Source organism: Oncorhynchus clarkii, chromosome 20 (assembly GCF_045791955.1).
Source record: "Oncorhynchus clarkii lewisi isolate Uvic-CL-2024 chromosome 20, UVic_Ocla_1.0, whole genome shotgun sequence".
Taxonomy (NCBI): Eukaryota; Metazoa; Chordata; class Actinopteri; order Salmoniformes; family Salmonidae; genus Oncorhynchus; species Oncorhynchus clarkii.
In genome coordinates this window covers 16625614-16642427 of record NC_092166.1, presented here as the reverse complement: position 1 = coordinate 16642427, position 16814 = coordinate 16625614, and the positions used below count along the sequence as shown (strand labels likewise).

Below are 16814 nucleotides of genomic sequence, written 5' to 3'. Positions count from 1 at the left end.
AGCTTCGGTCTATATACATGTTTTAGAACGTTTTTTTTATAAAGCTCTTGAATGTCTTCCTCTGAAGGGAGATGTAGTTGAAATGTAGCAATGTCATTTTCGATGATTATTGGTAATTGGTTTGACTTCTGTGCTTGAGTTAATGGTGTTTTGCGGAAATTGTTATATTTTTATTTAAGATAAATATGAAACATTGTAGATTTTGGTACCCATGATATCCCTTGTATTCTAAGTTTATTTGTTTGTCTAAAACACACGACAATGAAAAATCAAAGAAAGGATGTTTTACATGATTATTTATTAGGTAGTAAGATACGCAATTATAAGCTAAATGACTGTACAGCATGGCGAGTCAGAAGGGGACAGATCATGAAAGCCTATATCATACAGTAGGTCCCCTTTAAAACAGCAACAGAATTTCTCTATCATACAGTAGATTGATTGTAAAAAAAGGTTGAGAGAAACAGGCATGCAATAGAGAGATAGTCTGGATAGTGGGGATGGAGACTGGCTACAAGGACTCAACTGCAGACAAGAGGCCAAGCCCACTACTAAGACAGGAGAAAGAGGGCGGCTGCATCTAATTCTCCACCCTTCTCCTGAAGTGTGCACTTACACACTCCCTCTCAGAATCAGGACGTAGCCAGAAAGACACACACCGAAAGAAAGAGTTCAACTCTAAAACCTATCCAAATGTACAGATGTAGGATTTTAATTTGAGCCAGTTTGCTACAGAAAGAAAATAATCCTGCAGCAAACAGGAAATGTAAATTATATTTTTTTGTAGGTGTTGATACAGAAAATGTCTGACATTTCAAACTTCAGAAGCCTTTTTTAAACCTCAAATACACAAGTTTTACATTTCAGGAATGTTCTTCTTGATCAAATTAAGAGGCTACATCTGTAGATAATCTATATATGCCTAAGTAACACACTCAGGACTCAACATAGCGTTAGTGACTATAAATTTGGTTCCGTTGGCCCGTCCTAAGCACTGCTACTTTATACAGTCTAAAGCCATGTGAGACCCAGAGAGTCAACCAGTGGAAGATACCACAAGAGGGACAAACCATAGAGAAATTATCATTCAATCACAAAAGAAGCTCAGATAAAAATCTATGCACATTTGAATATGAAATCCAAGAAAAATCCATATACAGTATATATTGCTTATAGGAACGATGCAGAATACATACACAAACAATTGATGATTTAAATTGCAGGCGAAAAAAAACATCTAAAATATATGAGGTATGTTTCGGTATTTCTGGACATCCAAAACAAGACATCATCATGGGTTCATTTGGTTGAACCAAGAGACAAATAAAAACATGTGTGTGTGCACAACACACGCAGCATCGTAACGCCCAATTCTCCTCACTGTCACACACACTGCACAGGGTTAGAAGTACTATACAGAAAGGACTAACTCAATCTGAATCGATTGAAGTAAAAACCTAAGACAACTCATCTGATTATGCTGGCGTCGACTTCAAATCGATACAAATAAAAAACATCAGTGCAACAACATGACATGAAATCCCAAACAAAAAAGCTACATATTCATCGCATTACCGACATTATCGAAATATACAGATCATTGGAATACAAAAAACAAACAAATAATAGAAACAACACCAGAGCAGTAAACAACAATTCAACTTGAGACAAAAAAGGAATAAAAAAAACAACATTCAAATAAAAAAACTATTGGACAAACACATGCTTTTTAAAGTGCAATATAAAGCCTAAGGGATGCGCGAGGTATGGTTTCAGAGTGGGCTTGGTGGTGTAGGGTGGCCATCTTCTTTCTCAGTATTTAGACCCTGTCGCAGATCACTGTCTCAACGACAAAGGTGTTCTCAAAGTGACGGATGCTGTGGCAGTTCCTCGCCTCACGCTTGTTGATGCCTGGAGGAGGGAGAGAAGAATGGAAGAGGTAAGCTTACACACAGTTTTATGTGTCATGTTCAATGATGTTATACTTATGATATATGATCCATAGGGTTTGGGATATCTATGGTGCTATTGCTTTGCTGGGTTACAGAGGTAACTCCCCATATGTCAACATAGTAGGTGCCTAATAACCATTATGGTATCATCCTCTGAAGACTAGATATTGAACAATATAAACAGTTGAGGGGGATCCCACTGCCTACCTCACTGTTACCATGACTACCAGTACCAGCCTTATCGTGGATCAATGTAGTTGCTCGTCAGCCCATATATGTGCTCAGAGGAAGCATGTTACATCAATGCTCTGGTTTTACAACTCGCCAATCACAGAGGCTCAAGGAGCACATCACTACTACGCATCACTTCCTCCCCCACGCACGCTGTCTGATCATTGGACCTGCGTGGTGTGTTGGAAAAATGACTCACATGCACACACACACACGATGGTTCTGACATGGTGATCAAGAAGGATCTGTGTGCGGAGGTCACTTAGAACTCATACAGTGGGAGGCAAGCGCCTGGCAGAGCCCACACACTCTCTCACTCTCTCTCTGAGCCAGCACAGGAAGCACCGATATGGACCTGGCCATCTCCGTTTCCTCTGTGATGAGGGGTGTCACCAGACAGTCAGCCAGCCCATGGATTCGGACTGACTCAGTGACTACTGTGAAACACACGACCCTTTGTTCTCCTCTCCTCTGTGCAGGACAGGAAGAGCCTAACTGATGACCTAGTACTTACATGCATCTCATGTTGACAAGGACATCTGTGTGTGAAATGTGTGTGAAAGTGTATGTGGATGTGTGAGACAGAAGGAACAATGATGTGTTGTTGGTGTGTGTGTGTTGTACTTACGTCGACGTGCGTCGCGTCGGCGTTTGAGGCGGTAGGTGTCTTTGCCGTAGCAGAGCCGGTGGATAAAGGGCCCCAGCGGTCTCATGTTCCTCACCCTCCCCGTCACCACCATCTCCTCCTGGATAATGTAGGTCTGGGGCAGATAAGTCCCCTTCTATTGGAGAGGGAGAGAAACACAAACACATACATTAGTACAGGGATCATCAACTAGCGGATGGCCCGGAACATAATTACAAATCATATGTAGACTGTAAATTGACCACAAGAATCACAAACAGATTTAATGTTTGACTAAAACAATCATTTCAAACCTTGCTTACATTTGTATACGATAATGTCATGTCTCTCTATTATACATGGGACTACTTAGGAACAGACTACTTAAATTAAAATCACTTGGAGCTGATTTCGTGTTTTTTTTTATTACTGTATACAAAGTTCGGCCCGCGGAACGCCAGTTGGAAACCCTCCGTTAGTACAATGCCCTTCACAGGACAGACGGTACACATGACCGCAATGTCCTTTTGTATAATAAATATGCATGGGCAGACTGTCCCTCTGATGGACAGCCACACACACACAAACAGTTTTCCTCTGACAGACCTAACCCAGATACAACACAATAGCGTACCTTGACGTTGACCAGCAGCTCCCAGAGGTTCCTTGGTGGCATGACCAGGGTGGTGTTGAGCTCAATCACGTAACACTTGTCCAGGGCAATGTCATGGTACACAGTCAGACCCTGGAATTAGAAATGACAACAAAACATGAATCATGTTTTTTTAATAAAAAATAATAAAAACTTTTGTTCATTTAGTAATTATTTTCTTAACTCTATTTTCTTAAAACTGCATTGTTGGTTAAGGGCTTGTAAGTATGCATTTCACAGTAAGGTCTACATGATCACATAAAACGTTCATTGCCTTATAGACCACTGACCCTAATAGACATGTCCTCCAGAATCCTATTCTCATATGTATACCAATGGGCGAGCATTTGGACACAAAATGGCCACCTTGTATCACACTACACAATGAGTGTGTGGGACAGGCATAGGGATGACTTACCCTCTGGAAGTCATGGATGATGTCTGCGGGGTCGCTCCCTCCGAAGTGGGGCACGGGCACGCTGATCTGCTCGTAGTTGTCATCCAGGTAGATGCCCACGTTCTCCTCCAGCTCCTGTCTGCCGTGCAGGGGGGCGTACACAGAGTCCTCATACAGAACCCTGCAGTGGAACAGGCTGTCCTCAGGAATCTAGAACACACAGAGGGAGAACAGAGCAGAGCAGGGTTAGTATAGTCATGGGGATATCCATCTGTGGTATATCTATAGCAAGCATCATTTCTTCAATCAGAACCAATCTGTCTGTATGATTGAACATGTGAGGTATGATGTAATAGTAGCTACTACTGGCAGTTGTACAGTAGTATAGTGTAGTATAAAGTAGTATAGTTGTAAGGTAGTATGCAAAAATAGTATAATATCTGACCTGTGGTATAAAATAGGAGGTACTAGTGGTAGTTGTATAGTGGAGTGCAGAGTGGTGCAGTATAGTAGTATACCTGTTGTATGAAGTAGTACCGGTAGACGTATATGGAGGCCAGCACCAGTCCTGACATGAAGACCACCAGGCCAAAGGTGAGACAACACAGCCCGTTCAGATGAGACTGCTTTGGCCTCAGGGGAAGAACCAGCTCCTCCTGGAGAAAGAAACAATATACAGGTCAGACCTACAGGCCAATGTCAGATACAATTATTAAACTTAAGAGTTAATTAATCAAATGGACAACCAGACTATTTACATCCCCCCCCCCTTGTTTTTACCGCTACTTGTTGTTTATTATCTATGCTTAGTCACTTTACCGCTACCTACATGTACAAATTACCTCAACTAACCTGTACCCCCGCACATTTACTCAGTACTGGTACCCTCTGTATATTACCTCTTTTTTGTTATGCAATTTTATTGTGTTACTTTTTATTTTATTTTTTACTTTAGTTTATTTAGTAAATATTTTCTTAACTCTATTTCTTGAACTGCATTGTTGGTTAAGGGCTTGTAAGTAAAGCATTTCACAATAAGGTCTACTACACCTGTTGTAGTCAGCGCCTGTGACAAATAAAATTTGATTTGATTCATCAGCAAGATGCTCCCACTATGAAAGAGCAGTTTCCGTTTCACTCAATGTTGGTGGTAATAGATAAGCAGATAGTCACATTGATCAGAGCAGAAATAAATCTGTTTTATAATATAGGCTGAAGGCTAGAGATGCTGAAGATGCCTTGTCATCCCAACTGCCCACCCCCAGTCTCTCAGGCCTACCGTCAATCTGTTTGCTATTAGCGACACACTACTCGCCACCTAGAAACGGTACCCACACACAGTTGCTAGGGACTATGGAGGATCAAAAGGGATGAGGCAGATTGCGTTGTGCTTGCCGAGTGATGGCGAGGGAGGCTGTCACGGTTGTCTGGGAGTTCTATTCTTAGGACTCGACTTCCACATGCCCTACTTGTAGCTGTGACAGCGTTACATCACACACACCTCCAGTGGGAGGGAGTGATCACAGTGATTGCGTGGAAGTGGAATCTCAAGCCAGATTTGGTATTAATAATCCTTATACACACACATACAGATTTGGTATCCACACGTCTCCTTTGCGAGCATCCCCTGTCTCCCACCTCCCTACATGACGTCAAAATCATAACCATGTCATTCATTTGAGGTACACGATCTCACACCTTCAGATTGGGACTTGCCAAACACAGATGTATACTGAACAAAAATATATAAATGCAACAATTTCAAAGATTTGACTGAGTTAAAGTTCATATAAATAAATCAGTCAATTTAAATAAATGCATTAGGGCCTAATCTATGGATTTCCCATGACTAGGCAGGGGTGCAGCCATGGGTGGGCCTGGGAGGAAACTTGGGATGGGGAGCCAGGGCCAGCCAATCAGAATGAGTTTTACATACAGAAATATTAGCCCCTTCCCCTGTTGTGTGACAGAACTGCACATTTTAAAGTGGCCTTTTATTGTCCCCAGTACAAAGTGCACCTGTGTAATGTTCATGATGTTTAATCAGCTTCTTAATATGCCACACCTGTCAGATGGATGGATTGTCTTGGCAAAGCAGAAATGCTCACTAACGGGGATATTAAAAAAAACGTAAGCACAACATTTTAGAGAAATAAACTTATTGTGCATATGGAAACTAAAAGGGATTTTTTTTTCAGCTCATGAAACATGGGACCAACACCTTAAACGTTGCGTTTATATTTCTGTTCAGTGTAGTTCTACGTCAGATCTAGATTCGATCTTACTTGAGCTAACTAATCTGACTAGCAAAATACAGCCTAATTTCTAGAGCCTAGAAACTCACATCCATTTTGGGGTCATAATCAAGTCAATGTTGACCATTTCTGAATCTGATGGATGAGGGTAGAGTTATCTAGCTCCTACAGTTGCTTAGATTGACAGTTCAACTGCAAAGCTGTAAATGCATGGATTCTGTCACTTGCAGAAATACAATTTAATGTTCAGCATAAGTTTCAGATTTACTATGAATTGTATTAGCCTGCCTGACAATATCCCATCTAGGTGCACTCTAATGACAGACAGACCTATAACTGTGATGTCAGTGCTAACATATTGAGCAGCTTCATATAGACACAACAGTGTGGGAGGCTTTCTATGCAAATGCAGTATGGCCACCCTTTTAGCAGCTCCCTGACAGCTGTAACCAAATGCATATTTCTTATGACTCTCTCAACAAGTGTCACTTCCTTTCCTCATCTCCTTTATCCGATTTAAAAGAAGAGAACAGATGAAAGCCAACCAAAGTATGACTTTCTTCTAGCATATTGCACCTGGGAAGTATTTTTAGATCAGTGCAGACTGCATAGACGAGGGCAATGACACAAGGAAAGGAAATCCCACTACACTATTGAAATACATGCACCCTTATTTCTAAAAACAGCCCAACTGCGCAGGTGCCTGCTGGATTTGCTTGGGAAAAACACCTCGGTGACGTAACCATAACGCAGCGATAACGTCCCCATTTGTTTGCACAATTTACAGACTGTCGAGAAGATTCAACTTCCCAATATCAACCTAATAACGTGTTGTCTTGGAAGTTTTAGATAAACATAGTAATTGCTCGAGTAGCATGGTCTAGGATAGCCAGCCTACGATTCGTGGTTACGTCTGCTGCACACCGAGTTATCTGCAGTGTCCCCAGCTAGCCTCACAAGGTGACGTAATGTCAACATCCTCCGGCTTCGCTGGCTAGCTTGTATCGATTTTAAAAGGTTAGGCTACTTTGTATGCGTGTTTCCAGCGCTTTCACAGCAGCAGTGTATAATTTCTAGTAACAGTAGTAGTAACACATGATACTGTAACAGTAGCCTAAATTATATCGTGGTAGCCTACTATGCAAATTAGTCTACAACTGATGTTATGGGCTCTTTTGGACTTTTAATATATTTTGCAATTTACATCAACGCAATCATTAGGCTACATGAACAAATTGTGAACGATTGAACTATAACGCAAATAAGAAAACATAGCCCTGATATAATCTAATTATTGCATTGGTCAGCAAAACATCCCTATTTTTACCCCAACGCTGTCAATACATCATGGAACAAAGAAAAGAGACGCTGAACTCACGTGTTCATAGGGCATGAGAATCTCGGCTTTGTCTCCATCGAGCTCCTTCTCTGGTTTCTGCGCCGTGATCGGCTGGAAAGTTATCTTCACCATCTTTGTATGTTTTATCTTTTTCACTACACTGACTTCCTCATTCGACACTGGTAGATTATATAGTTGCACTGTTCTCTCGCCCCCGTCGTATCAGGCTCCTCTCTGACCTCAGATGAGCGTAGCAGTGACGAACAATTCTGTGTAGGACTCGGAAAAAAATCAGACCCCAATCGCATTTCAAAGTAAGAGTCGACATCCATATGGCTTGATCAACATGTTGCTTTTATTAACCTGTTGTCGATGTTATTATGTTTTATAATAATTTGATTGATGTTTGTATCGATATTTCTGGACTATAAACAATTTTGCACCTGAATTCACTGCATGAATTCGATTCAGAAATAGGGGTTTATTTGCGAGATTCATTCAGGGACTTTTATTTTGAAGTTTTGCACCAGATATGGGTATAACTTCCTTATCTTATTTTTATCGTTTTTTCTCTGCTGATTTTCCTCAATAGGCTCTGATATTCCGGAAGTCTATAATGATACTCATATACAGGAGTGATACTCAAATTATCTCTTTATTGACGGGAAATTGGATATGTGAGAGTATGTGAATGTAACCACACATTTATAATCAGGGGTTCCCAACCAGGGGTACTAGGACCCTTGGGGGTACTCTGCCCATCCACAGGGGTACTTGAGAAGACTCTTGAGACCACAGGCTTACTGGTAAAATACACATGAGGGGGTACTTTAGGGGAACTCCGGGCAGAGCAAAATTCAGTTGGTATAGTAACTGATAAAGGTACACTGACCTAAGCTATATAAGGTGTGATGTCACACTGTGGAAAAAGTTGTGGTAACACTTTATTTGGTTTAAGGGCTGTTTTATTCTTATAAAGGCCATATCGTATGTGCATCTTCCTACTGAGCAGTAATGAACTATTCATATGAGATAATAACAACCTCTCTAGCAGTGTATGAGATGTCTGTATGTCTGTCAGATCTGTATAGAGGAATAGAGCACAAACGGAGAGAAAACAATATTATCTAAAATTAATTGTACACTTCTCAATAAACAGAAGCATGGATGGAGCCCATGTGCCCCAAAATTGCCCTCGCTAGAAGCCTGTGTTTTCAGACATAAGGAAGTGGATGGCTGCAAACCTTCTACTTTTAAACTCGGACAAAACAGATGCTTGTTCTAGGTCCCAAGAAACAAAGAGATCTTCTGTTGAATCTGACAATTAATCTTAATGGTTGTACAGTTGTCTCAAATAAAACTGTGAAGGACCTCGGCGTTACTCTGGTCCCTGATCTCTCTTTTGACGAACATATCAAGACTGTTTCAAGGACAGCTTTTTTCCATCTATGTAAGATTGCAAGAATCAGAAACTTTCTGTCCAAAAATGATGCAGAAAAATGAATCCATGCTTTTGTTACTTCTAGGTTAGACTACTGCAATGCTCTACTTTCCGGCTACCCGGATAAAGCACTAAATAAACTTCAGTTAGTGCTAAATACGGCTGATAGAATCCTGACTAGAACCTACAAATTTGATCATATTACTCCAGTGCTAGTCTCCCTACACTGGCTTCCAGTCAAGGCAAGGGATGATTCTAAGGTTTTACTGCTAACCTACAAAGCATTACATGGGCTTTCTCCTACCTATCTCTCTGATCTGGTCCTGCCGTACATACCTACAAGTACGCTACGGTCACAAGACGCAGGCCTCCTAATTGTCCCTAGAATTTCTAAGCAAAGAGCTGGAGGCAGGGCTTTCTCCTATAGAGCTCAATTTTATGGAATGGTCTGCCTACCCATGCAAACTCGGTCTCAACCTTTAAGTCTTTACTGAAGACTCATCTCTTCAGTGGGTCATATGATTGAGTGTAGTCTGGCCCAGGAGTGTGAAGGTGAACGGAAAGGCTCTGGAGCAACGATCCGCCCTTGCTGTCTCTGCCTGGCCGGTTCCCCTCTTTCCACTGGGATTCTCTGCCTCTAACCCTATTACAGGGGCTGAGTCATTGGCTTACTGCTGCTCTTTCATGCCGTTCCTAGGAGGGGTACGTCACTTGAGTGGGTTGAGTCACTGATGTGACCTTCCTGTCTGGGTTGGCGCCCCCCCTTGGGTTGTGCCGTGGCGGAGATCTTTGTGGGCTATACTCGGCCTTGTCTCAGGATGGTAAGTTGGTGGTTGAAGATATCCCTCTAGTGGTGTGGGGGCTGTGCTTTGGCAAAGTGGGTGGGGTTATATCCTTCCTGTTTGGCCCTGTCCGGGGGTATCATCGGATGGGGCCACAGTGTCTCCTGACCCCTCCTGTCTCAGCCTCCAGTATTTATGCTGCAGTAGTTTATGTGTCTGGGGGCTAGGGTCAGTTTGTTATATCTGGAGTACTTCTCCTGTCTTATCCGGTGTCCTGTGTGAATTTAAGTATGCTCTCTCTAATTCTCTCTTTCTTTCTCTCTCTCGGAAGACCTGAGCTCTAGGACCATGCCTCAGGAATACCTGGCATGATGACTCCTGGCTGTCCCCAGTCCACCTGGCTGTGCTGCTGCTCCAGTTTCAACTGTTCTGCCTGCGGCTATGGAATCCTGACCTGTTCACCAGACGTGCTACCTGTCCCAGGCCTGCTGTTTTCAACCTTCTAGAGACAGCAGGAGTGGTAGAGATACTTTTAATGATCGGCTATGAAAAGCCAACTGACATTTACTCCTGAGATGCTGACTTGCTGCACCCTTGACAAAAACTGTGATTATTATTATTTGACCATGCTGGTCATTTATGAACATTTGAACATCTTGGCCATGTTCTTTTATAATCTCCACAGCCAGAAGAGGACTGGCCACCCCTCATAGCCTGGTTCCTTCCTCGGTTTTGACCTTTCTTGGGAGTTTTTCCTAGCCAACGTGCTTCAACACCTGCATTGCTTGCTGTTTGGGGTTTTAGGCTGGGTTTCTGTACAGCACTTTGAGATATCAGCTGATGTACGAAGGGCTATATAAATACATTTGATTTGATTTGATGGCAAGCAGTACCGGAGTGCCAAGTCTTGGACAAAAAGGCTTCTCAACAGTTTTTACCCCCAAGCCATAAGACTCCTGAACAGGTAATCAAATGGCTACCCGGACTATTTGCATTGTGTTTGCCCCCCCCCAACCCCTCTTTTACACTACTGCTACTCTCTGTTCATCATATATGCATAGTCACTTTAACCATATCTACATGTACATACTACCTCAATCAGCGTGACTAACCGGTGTCTGTATGTAGTCTCGCTACTTTTATAGCCTCTCTACTGTCTTTAGCCTGTCTTTTTACTGTGGTTTTATTTCTTTACTTGCCTATTGTTCACCTAATACCTTTTTTGCACTATTGATTATAGCCTGTAAGTAAGCATTTCACTGTAAGGTCTACTACACCTGTTGTATTCGGCGCACGTGACAAATAAACTTTGATTTGATTTAATGTCCCATTCTGTTAATTGTGTTGGATTGGGTTGGAATTGGCCTCAACTTTGGACAGCATATGCAATGGCCCACAATTAAACTTGAAATACACGTAAAGGTGACTAATGACATACCATGAGAATTGTCTGTGACTGTTGCAAGAGGCTAATGGCATTTGGCAATTGGTTGTGACGAGGCTAAGTGCTTGTTTGAGTTGTAAGGTATGGTGAGTAGGCCTACGATATAAAACATTTATAGGGCACATTCAAAATGATCCTTTAGGTATTTTTTTTACTTAGCCTTTTATATTTGCTAATTCAATAAATATTGGTTTTATGTGTTAAGTAAAGTTATAGGCCTATAATGCTGTTTTTAAAGTTGACGATAAAATACTGTCTCTTTGCTATTTATTATCATAATTTCATTCCATCTCTTTCAAAACATATTGGTCTCAGGAGCACTACTAGAATGGTGGGTTATGAAATAATAAACTATTTCGGGCCGGGACACAAACCAAAGAATAGCCCTCTTACGGTCGAGCCAAGTCCTCTCTCTCTCTCTCTGCCGACAACTGCCATAGCGCTCAGAGGACAAAATGCTAGACCAGCGATTGGCTGATTCGCATTGCGCTCAACAATCTTCTGCTCGCGTAGTCAGCCCCTCTATTCACATGTAAATTGGGTGAGGCGTTATAAATACCTACTACTGGCACTATCGTTGCGCTTGAGGCTGCATAACAAATCAAGTGCCCGTCTGCACAAGTACAGTTTGGCTTTGTTTGCAACAGGGACCGGAGGCCATCTGTCCCATTCACGGTGTGTAACGGTCGTGTGGATTTATCAACCCTCCGTTTTTGGCAGTGTCTGGGTTAAACTTCTCCAACATGGCCCCCACTCCCAATAATAAAAACGGACTGAGAAGAGACGAGGGTGAATACTATGGCATTAAAGTGGACAGAAAGGTAGGCCAAAGTATCGCTGATTGTTGTGTATTGAGTGTTATTTAGTGTAACTTAATATAATTTATTCATGTGCGGTCAATGTTTGGGTTTTTTTCAGACCAGAAAACCGTTGGTTGAGAAAAAGAGACGGGCTCGCATCAATGAAAGTTTGCAAGAACTCCGAGTTCTGCTCGCAGACACAGATGTACGTTTTTGCACATTCTATGTCACGTTATCTGACACTCTCCCTCTCTTTGTGTAGCCTATTGTCGTTACATTGTAAACCAGTTATTTACATTTGATCAATCTGACATTCACAGTTACAATTAAAGATGGAGAACGCCGAAGTGCTGGAGATGACTGTGAAACGAGTGGAGAGTATCATTCAAAGCCGAGCACAAGGTAAGATAGGCCCATAGGCTAGGTTTATGCACGCGATGGTATTATGCACGTGGACATTTCATACAACTAGTGGAAAGTAGTGTGTAGGCCTACATATGTAGGATCTTAATTTAAAACAGTTTGCTACAGCAGGAACATAATCCAGCGGCAACAGGAAATGTGAATTATGTGGATTATAATTAATGGACATTTTTGTAGAGGTTGATTCAAGTCTGAAATTTCAAAGCGTTAATAACAAACTTCAGAATAAATTTTTAAACCTCAAATACACAGCATGTGTTACATTTCATGCATTGCAGTAAGTTCTCCTGCAACAGGGTGATAAAATGAAGATGGTTATAAATGTACCTTTCTGTCTGTGCTTTGTCAGAGGTGGACACTGTGAACCGGGAAGCACACGAAAGGTTTGCTGCGGGCTACATCCAGTGCATGCATGAGGTGCACACCTTCGTGTCCAACTGCCCTGGAATTGACGTGACCATTGCGGCAGAGCTCTTGAACCACCTCCTCGAATGTATGCCCCTAAACGACGAGGACAAATTCCAGGTGATGATCCAAGATATCATGACAGACTGCTCCACTAACAGTAACAGCACTTGGCCCAGTTCTGAGGGCATATACGCAGCACTGGTCTCCCCTGGGGGAAAGAGCATCTCCAGCGGCAGCTCCTCAGCCCTCTCCCCGGCGCCCTCCACTACCTCCAGCGATGACCTGTGCTCGGATCTGGAGGAGACTGACTCTGAGCAGAACCACATCTCTGTGGACGCTGAGAACCAGGATGTTCTGAACATGCCCACAGCGGCTTATTCCGAGTCCATGTGGAGACCCTGGTAGAGCCCCAAATGAGGCCTACAACTGTCCTGTACTAGAGGAATAGCCTGCAATAGTTCTTGTATATTGGGTTTTATTCTGTAATGCTGAAGATCAAATTCCTTGGAATGTTGTTAGGCTGTTGGATGAGAGATTTTGTAGGACTAGCATGTGAAGTGGGACACTATAACTTCACTTGGCAATGCAAAGTGTTGCAAATAGGCTAGAGGTGGCATCATTTTAAAAAGCTCTTTTTTGTATTTGAACCATTCTAATAATGCGTTTGAACAACTAATATGTATTCAAGCTATTTAATGAATTAATTGTATGTAATAGTTCAACTTTGAATAATTCCACATTGTTATAGATCTGAGATGTCTTTTTGCCAGATATAGGTGGTTTATTTACCTTCAGTGAAGGGAGGGTACAGTAGGCCTGAATGCAGATGTAAATATGTAATTGTTAATAGAATGGCTGTATAGAAAATTACCTGTCCCATTAAACCACACATAGTAATGTGTAAATTATTTTATATGTTTAGGTTGAGGAAAATAAATGTAACATTAGTCTGTAACATAATACACCGTTTTGTAAGTGTTTGTGCCTGATTATGTCATGTCCATATCTCATTTCAGACATAAATTGTCAAACACTGACTTAGTTAATTTTATTAAAAGCATTTTCTCTTCATATTGGACTCAGTTTATCCTATTTATTCTAAACAAAAATATAAACGCAACATGCAACAATGGCAGAGATTTGACTGAGTTACAGTTCATTTAATGAAATCAGTCAATCAGTGGTGCAGCCATGGGTGGGCCTTGGAGGGCATAGGCCCACCCACTGGGGAGCCCGGCCCAGCCAATCGGAATGAGTTTTTCCCCACAAAAGGGCTCCCTCAAAACTTGAGACATCTGTGGCATTGTGTTGGGTGACAAAACTTCATATTTTAAGGTGGCCTTTTATTGTCCCCAGCACAAGGTGCACTTGTGTAATGATCATGTTTTTTAAAATAGCTTCTTGATATATCACACCTGTCAGATGGATGGATTATCTTGGCAAAGGAGAAATGCTCACTAACAGGAATGTAAACATTTTTCTGCACAACATTTTAGAGAAATAAGATTTTGTTCTTATAGAAACTTTATGGGCTTTTTTATTTCAGCTCATAAAATATGGGACCAACACTTGACAGCTGTGAAGAATTGAACACAAAGTAATGGACTATCGATCCATTCAAGGAAGTCTACTGCATAGCACACTTCTAAAACAGGGAGCAGAAATGGCAAAAATGATTGCCTGCTAAACTCAAACAGTCATTCCACAGTAATAACATTTCAGCTTTACACTGGTAGCATTGTTTTTAAGATCTGAATCATACATGAACATTTGTATGGCATTTGTGTGTGAAGGTAGGCTTGGAAGTTTTAATTTAGTCCTATTTTAGCACAGCTGGGCCAGTGGGCCATTATGAGGTGAGAATGTCTGCCTTGGGGCTTCTCTACAATGCAGTGAGATCTGACAGCTGGTTCATTTGATGGCTGGGCCTTCATTGATATTCTGACAGCTTTGATTCCTTGAAATATGCCAAGGAGATGTCAATATCATGAGATGTTAGTTCACCGCTAGGTTGTGTGGGGTAATATAAGAAACGTAAAGTGAGCCATCCCACTCCCTATTTATTTCTGGTTCATATCCAGACAATGAACTAAGCAGACCAGACACAGAGAGCCACCCTGAAGAAGACCAGAACTGTGACCTTTTTTTCCCAACGGTTAACGACCGAGACTCCAAGTAAGACATCTTTATTTATCCACCATCTTTGATAATATGACCTCAGATAATATGACCTCCCGTTCAGTCAAAATTAGAAAGCACTAGCACATGTGTTGTAATCTTTGAAGAAGTATACTGTTTGAGCATGAAAGATCTCAACAGACCCCCAACAGCCCACCACAGATACCTACACTGAATATGAAAGCGCTTCTCTTCGGGTTCAGTGGACGACCTAGTGGCACCTTGGAAGTTTCTCTGATGTCCCTAAGTGTCACTTCTGACACCTCCATATACTAGCAACGTCTCAACTCCCACCAACATAAACATGTTAAGACCCTGTTATTCCTCTCTTAGTTTTCCAAACCACAGACGATAAACAATGTTTTTCTAAAGACTATTTCGTTATTCCAATGATAATTGTTCTTCTCATTTTATAATCGAATACATATTCATGCATGTGAAAAAAAGTCTAAAGATAAGTTATAATGCCATTTCATTAGCCTATACGCAACGTTCAGTAAGTTATATGGCTCATTTGCAAGAGTACCCTAGCTAGCGTTTAAATAACACATATCAACAATCCAACACCTTCTCTATAACATATAGCCTAGCTAAGGTGACTATAATGAATTGGATGAATTGTATATTAATTCTCTACCTGAAATCCACATTATTAGGAGACATTCACAGACTGTTTGTTGTCAGTTTACGATGTAGCCGACTCCAGATTAGCGGAACCCCAGAGGTGACCATCACCGCAGGAGGGAAACTGTCCAGATTCACACCTGATCATCAAATTGGGAGAGGTGCGAACGGCGAGGCATGTGAATGACCGTGGCCGCTTTGATCCAAGCTACTAAAAGCCGTGCAAAAATCTTTCCAACTCTCCCACTGTCTGTCTGCCTTCCTGTCCAGTTTCCACTGATAACATCTAGCCATGGGCTTTTGGTCGCGAGCATTAGGATTTTATTTGACCCTCTCCTCTTACATTTTTAGGCAAATCGGAATGAAATGTTCTATACTGCAGGAAAAGGTGGAATAACTAACATGCGGTGGTTAACAGCCCTATTTTGACTGATAGGCCTATTTTGAAATGCCACACTGCCATTCAATTCGAACAGTTAGTGAAGTGAGCATATGGCCAATCATTTCACCAACAGTCCATTTTCTGTAACTGCTCAAGTCATTCAGGTCCTCCCAAATAAAGAACGTGCCATTAATGGTCCATTACACCATCTACCGAAATTAACCTAATTAATTAAGAACTGAAATCACTTAAGAGTTGCAATGAATTGATCTCGGGAAAAACATGAAAATGGCTCTTTGGTCTAAAGCTTTAGGAGCTGTTGACATCAGAAGGAGAACTTGCTGGGATATCCTTCAATATTGATCGTATTTTCACTGAAAGTATTTCCACAATGGCCTTATCCTGAATACACACAAACACGAAAAAGGTATCCTAACATATGTCATGAAATAAATGTATGTTACCAACTTGATTTGATTACATTTATGTCAGATTATTGTGTTTTCATAAAGAGTAGGCTAGAAGCGTAAATATATTTAAATGCTAAAATGTTTGACTTTTATTTCGAAACATTAACACATTAACACAGCCAATGTGTTTACACTTTTTAAAGTGACTATCCAACAACACAAGAAATACAGAAATACAGAGACATACAAGACCCACTGTAAAGAAATTATTAGGGAAAATGCAGGTAGACAATGTGTGTTTCCAGTGCTTAAAATAAAAAAATATACAAAAATTAGACAAAGGAGGAGTCCTGACAAATGCTTAGACCCAATAACTATTCCAGCCATATTACAATGCAGAAAGTGTTGCTACTAGTGTGCTCTTAAACACTGTTTCAAGGCCAGCAAGCCTGATAGCTTATAACAGGATGC

General features: G+C 41.4%; 2 protein-coding genes across 3 annotated transcripts; one reads left to right on the top strand and one right to left on the bottom strand.

The window, feature by feature from the left end:
* Positions 1–279: 279 nt before the first annotated feature.
* LOC139376019 (integral membrane protein 2C-like) lies at positions 280–7751 on the bottom strand. The gene is made up of 6 exons (XM_071118073.1): positions 7491–7751; positions 4376–4513; positions 3879–4067; positions 3443–3553; positions 2812–2965; positions 280–1911 (listed from the first exon to the last, which is right to left on the bottom strand). The coding sequence occupies exons 1-6, from the start codon at positions 7581–7583 to the stop codon at positions 1820–1822; spliced, it is 777 nt and encodes a 258-aa protein (XP_070974174.1). The 5' UTR covers positions 7584–7751; the 3' UTR covers positions 280–1819.
* Positions 7752–11563: 3812 nt separating this feature from the next.
* Positions 11564–13820, top strand: LOC139377304 (transcription cofactor HES-6-like). 2 transcript variants are annotated; one of them, XM_071120321.1, is made up of 4 exons: positions 11564–11939; positions 12037–12123; positions 12239–12320; positions 12691–13820. In XM_071120321.1, exons 1-4 carry the CDS (start codon positions 11862–11864, stop codon positions 13152–13154), a joined length of 711 nt encoding a protein of 236 aa, XP_070976422.1. In that variant the 5' UTR covers positions 11564–11861; the 3' UTR covers positions 13155–13820. The 2 variants fall into 2 exon arrangements, with proteins under 2 accessions (XP_070976422.1, XP_070976423.1); XM_071120322.1 differs by lacking the exon at positions 12037–12123 and having other exon boundaries at positions 11684–11939; positions 12691–13814.
* The last annotated feature ends 2994 nt before the right edge of the window (positions 13821–16814 follow it).

Bases quoted from the DNA above. Each gene is read 5' to 3' on its own strand.
- LOC139377304 (XM_071120321.1), top strand. From the start codon at position 11,862: ATGGCCCCCACTCCCAATAATAAAAACGGACTGAGAAGAGACGAGGGT. The intron at 12,124-12,238 runs GTACGTTTTTGC...TGACATTCACAG, and splicing joins TTCTGCTCGCAGACACAGAT to TTACAATTAAAGATGGAGAA. The intron at 12,321-12,690 runs GTAAGATAGGCC...GTGCTTTGTCAG, and splicing joins CATTCAAAGCCGAGCACAAG to AGGTGGACACTGTGAACCGG.
- LOC139376019 (XM_071118073.1), bottom strand. From the start codon at position 7,583: ATGGTGAAGATAACTTTCCAGCCGATCACGGCGCAGAAACCAGAGAAG. The intron at 4,068-4,375 runs GTATACTACTAT...TGTGTGTTCTAG, and splicing joins GGTACTACTTCATACAACAG to ATTCCTGAGGACAGCCTGTT. The intron at 3,554-3,878 runs GTAAGTCATCCC...TTCTAATTCCAG, and splicing joins TCATCCATGACTTCCAGAGG to GGTCTGACTGTGTACCATGA.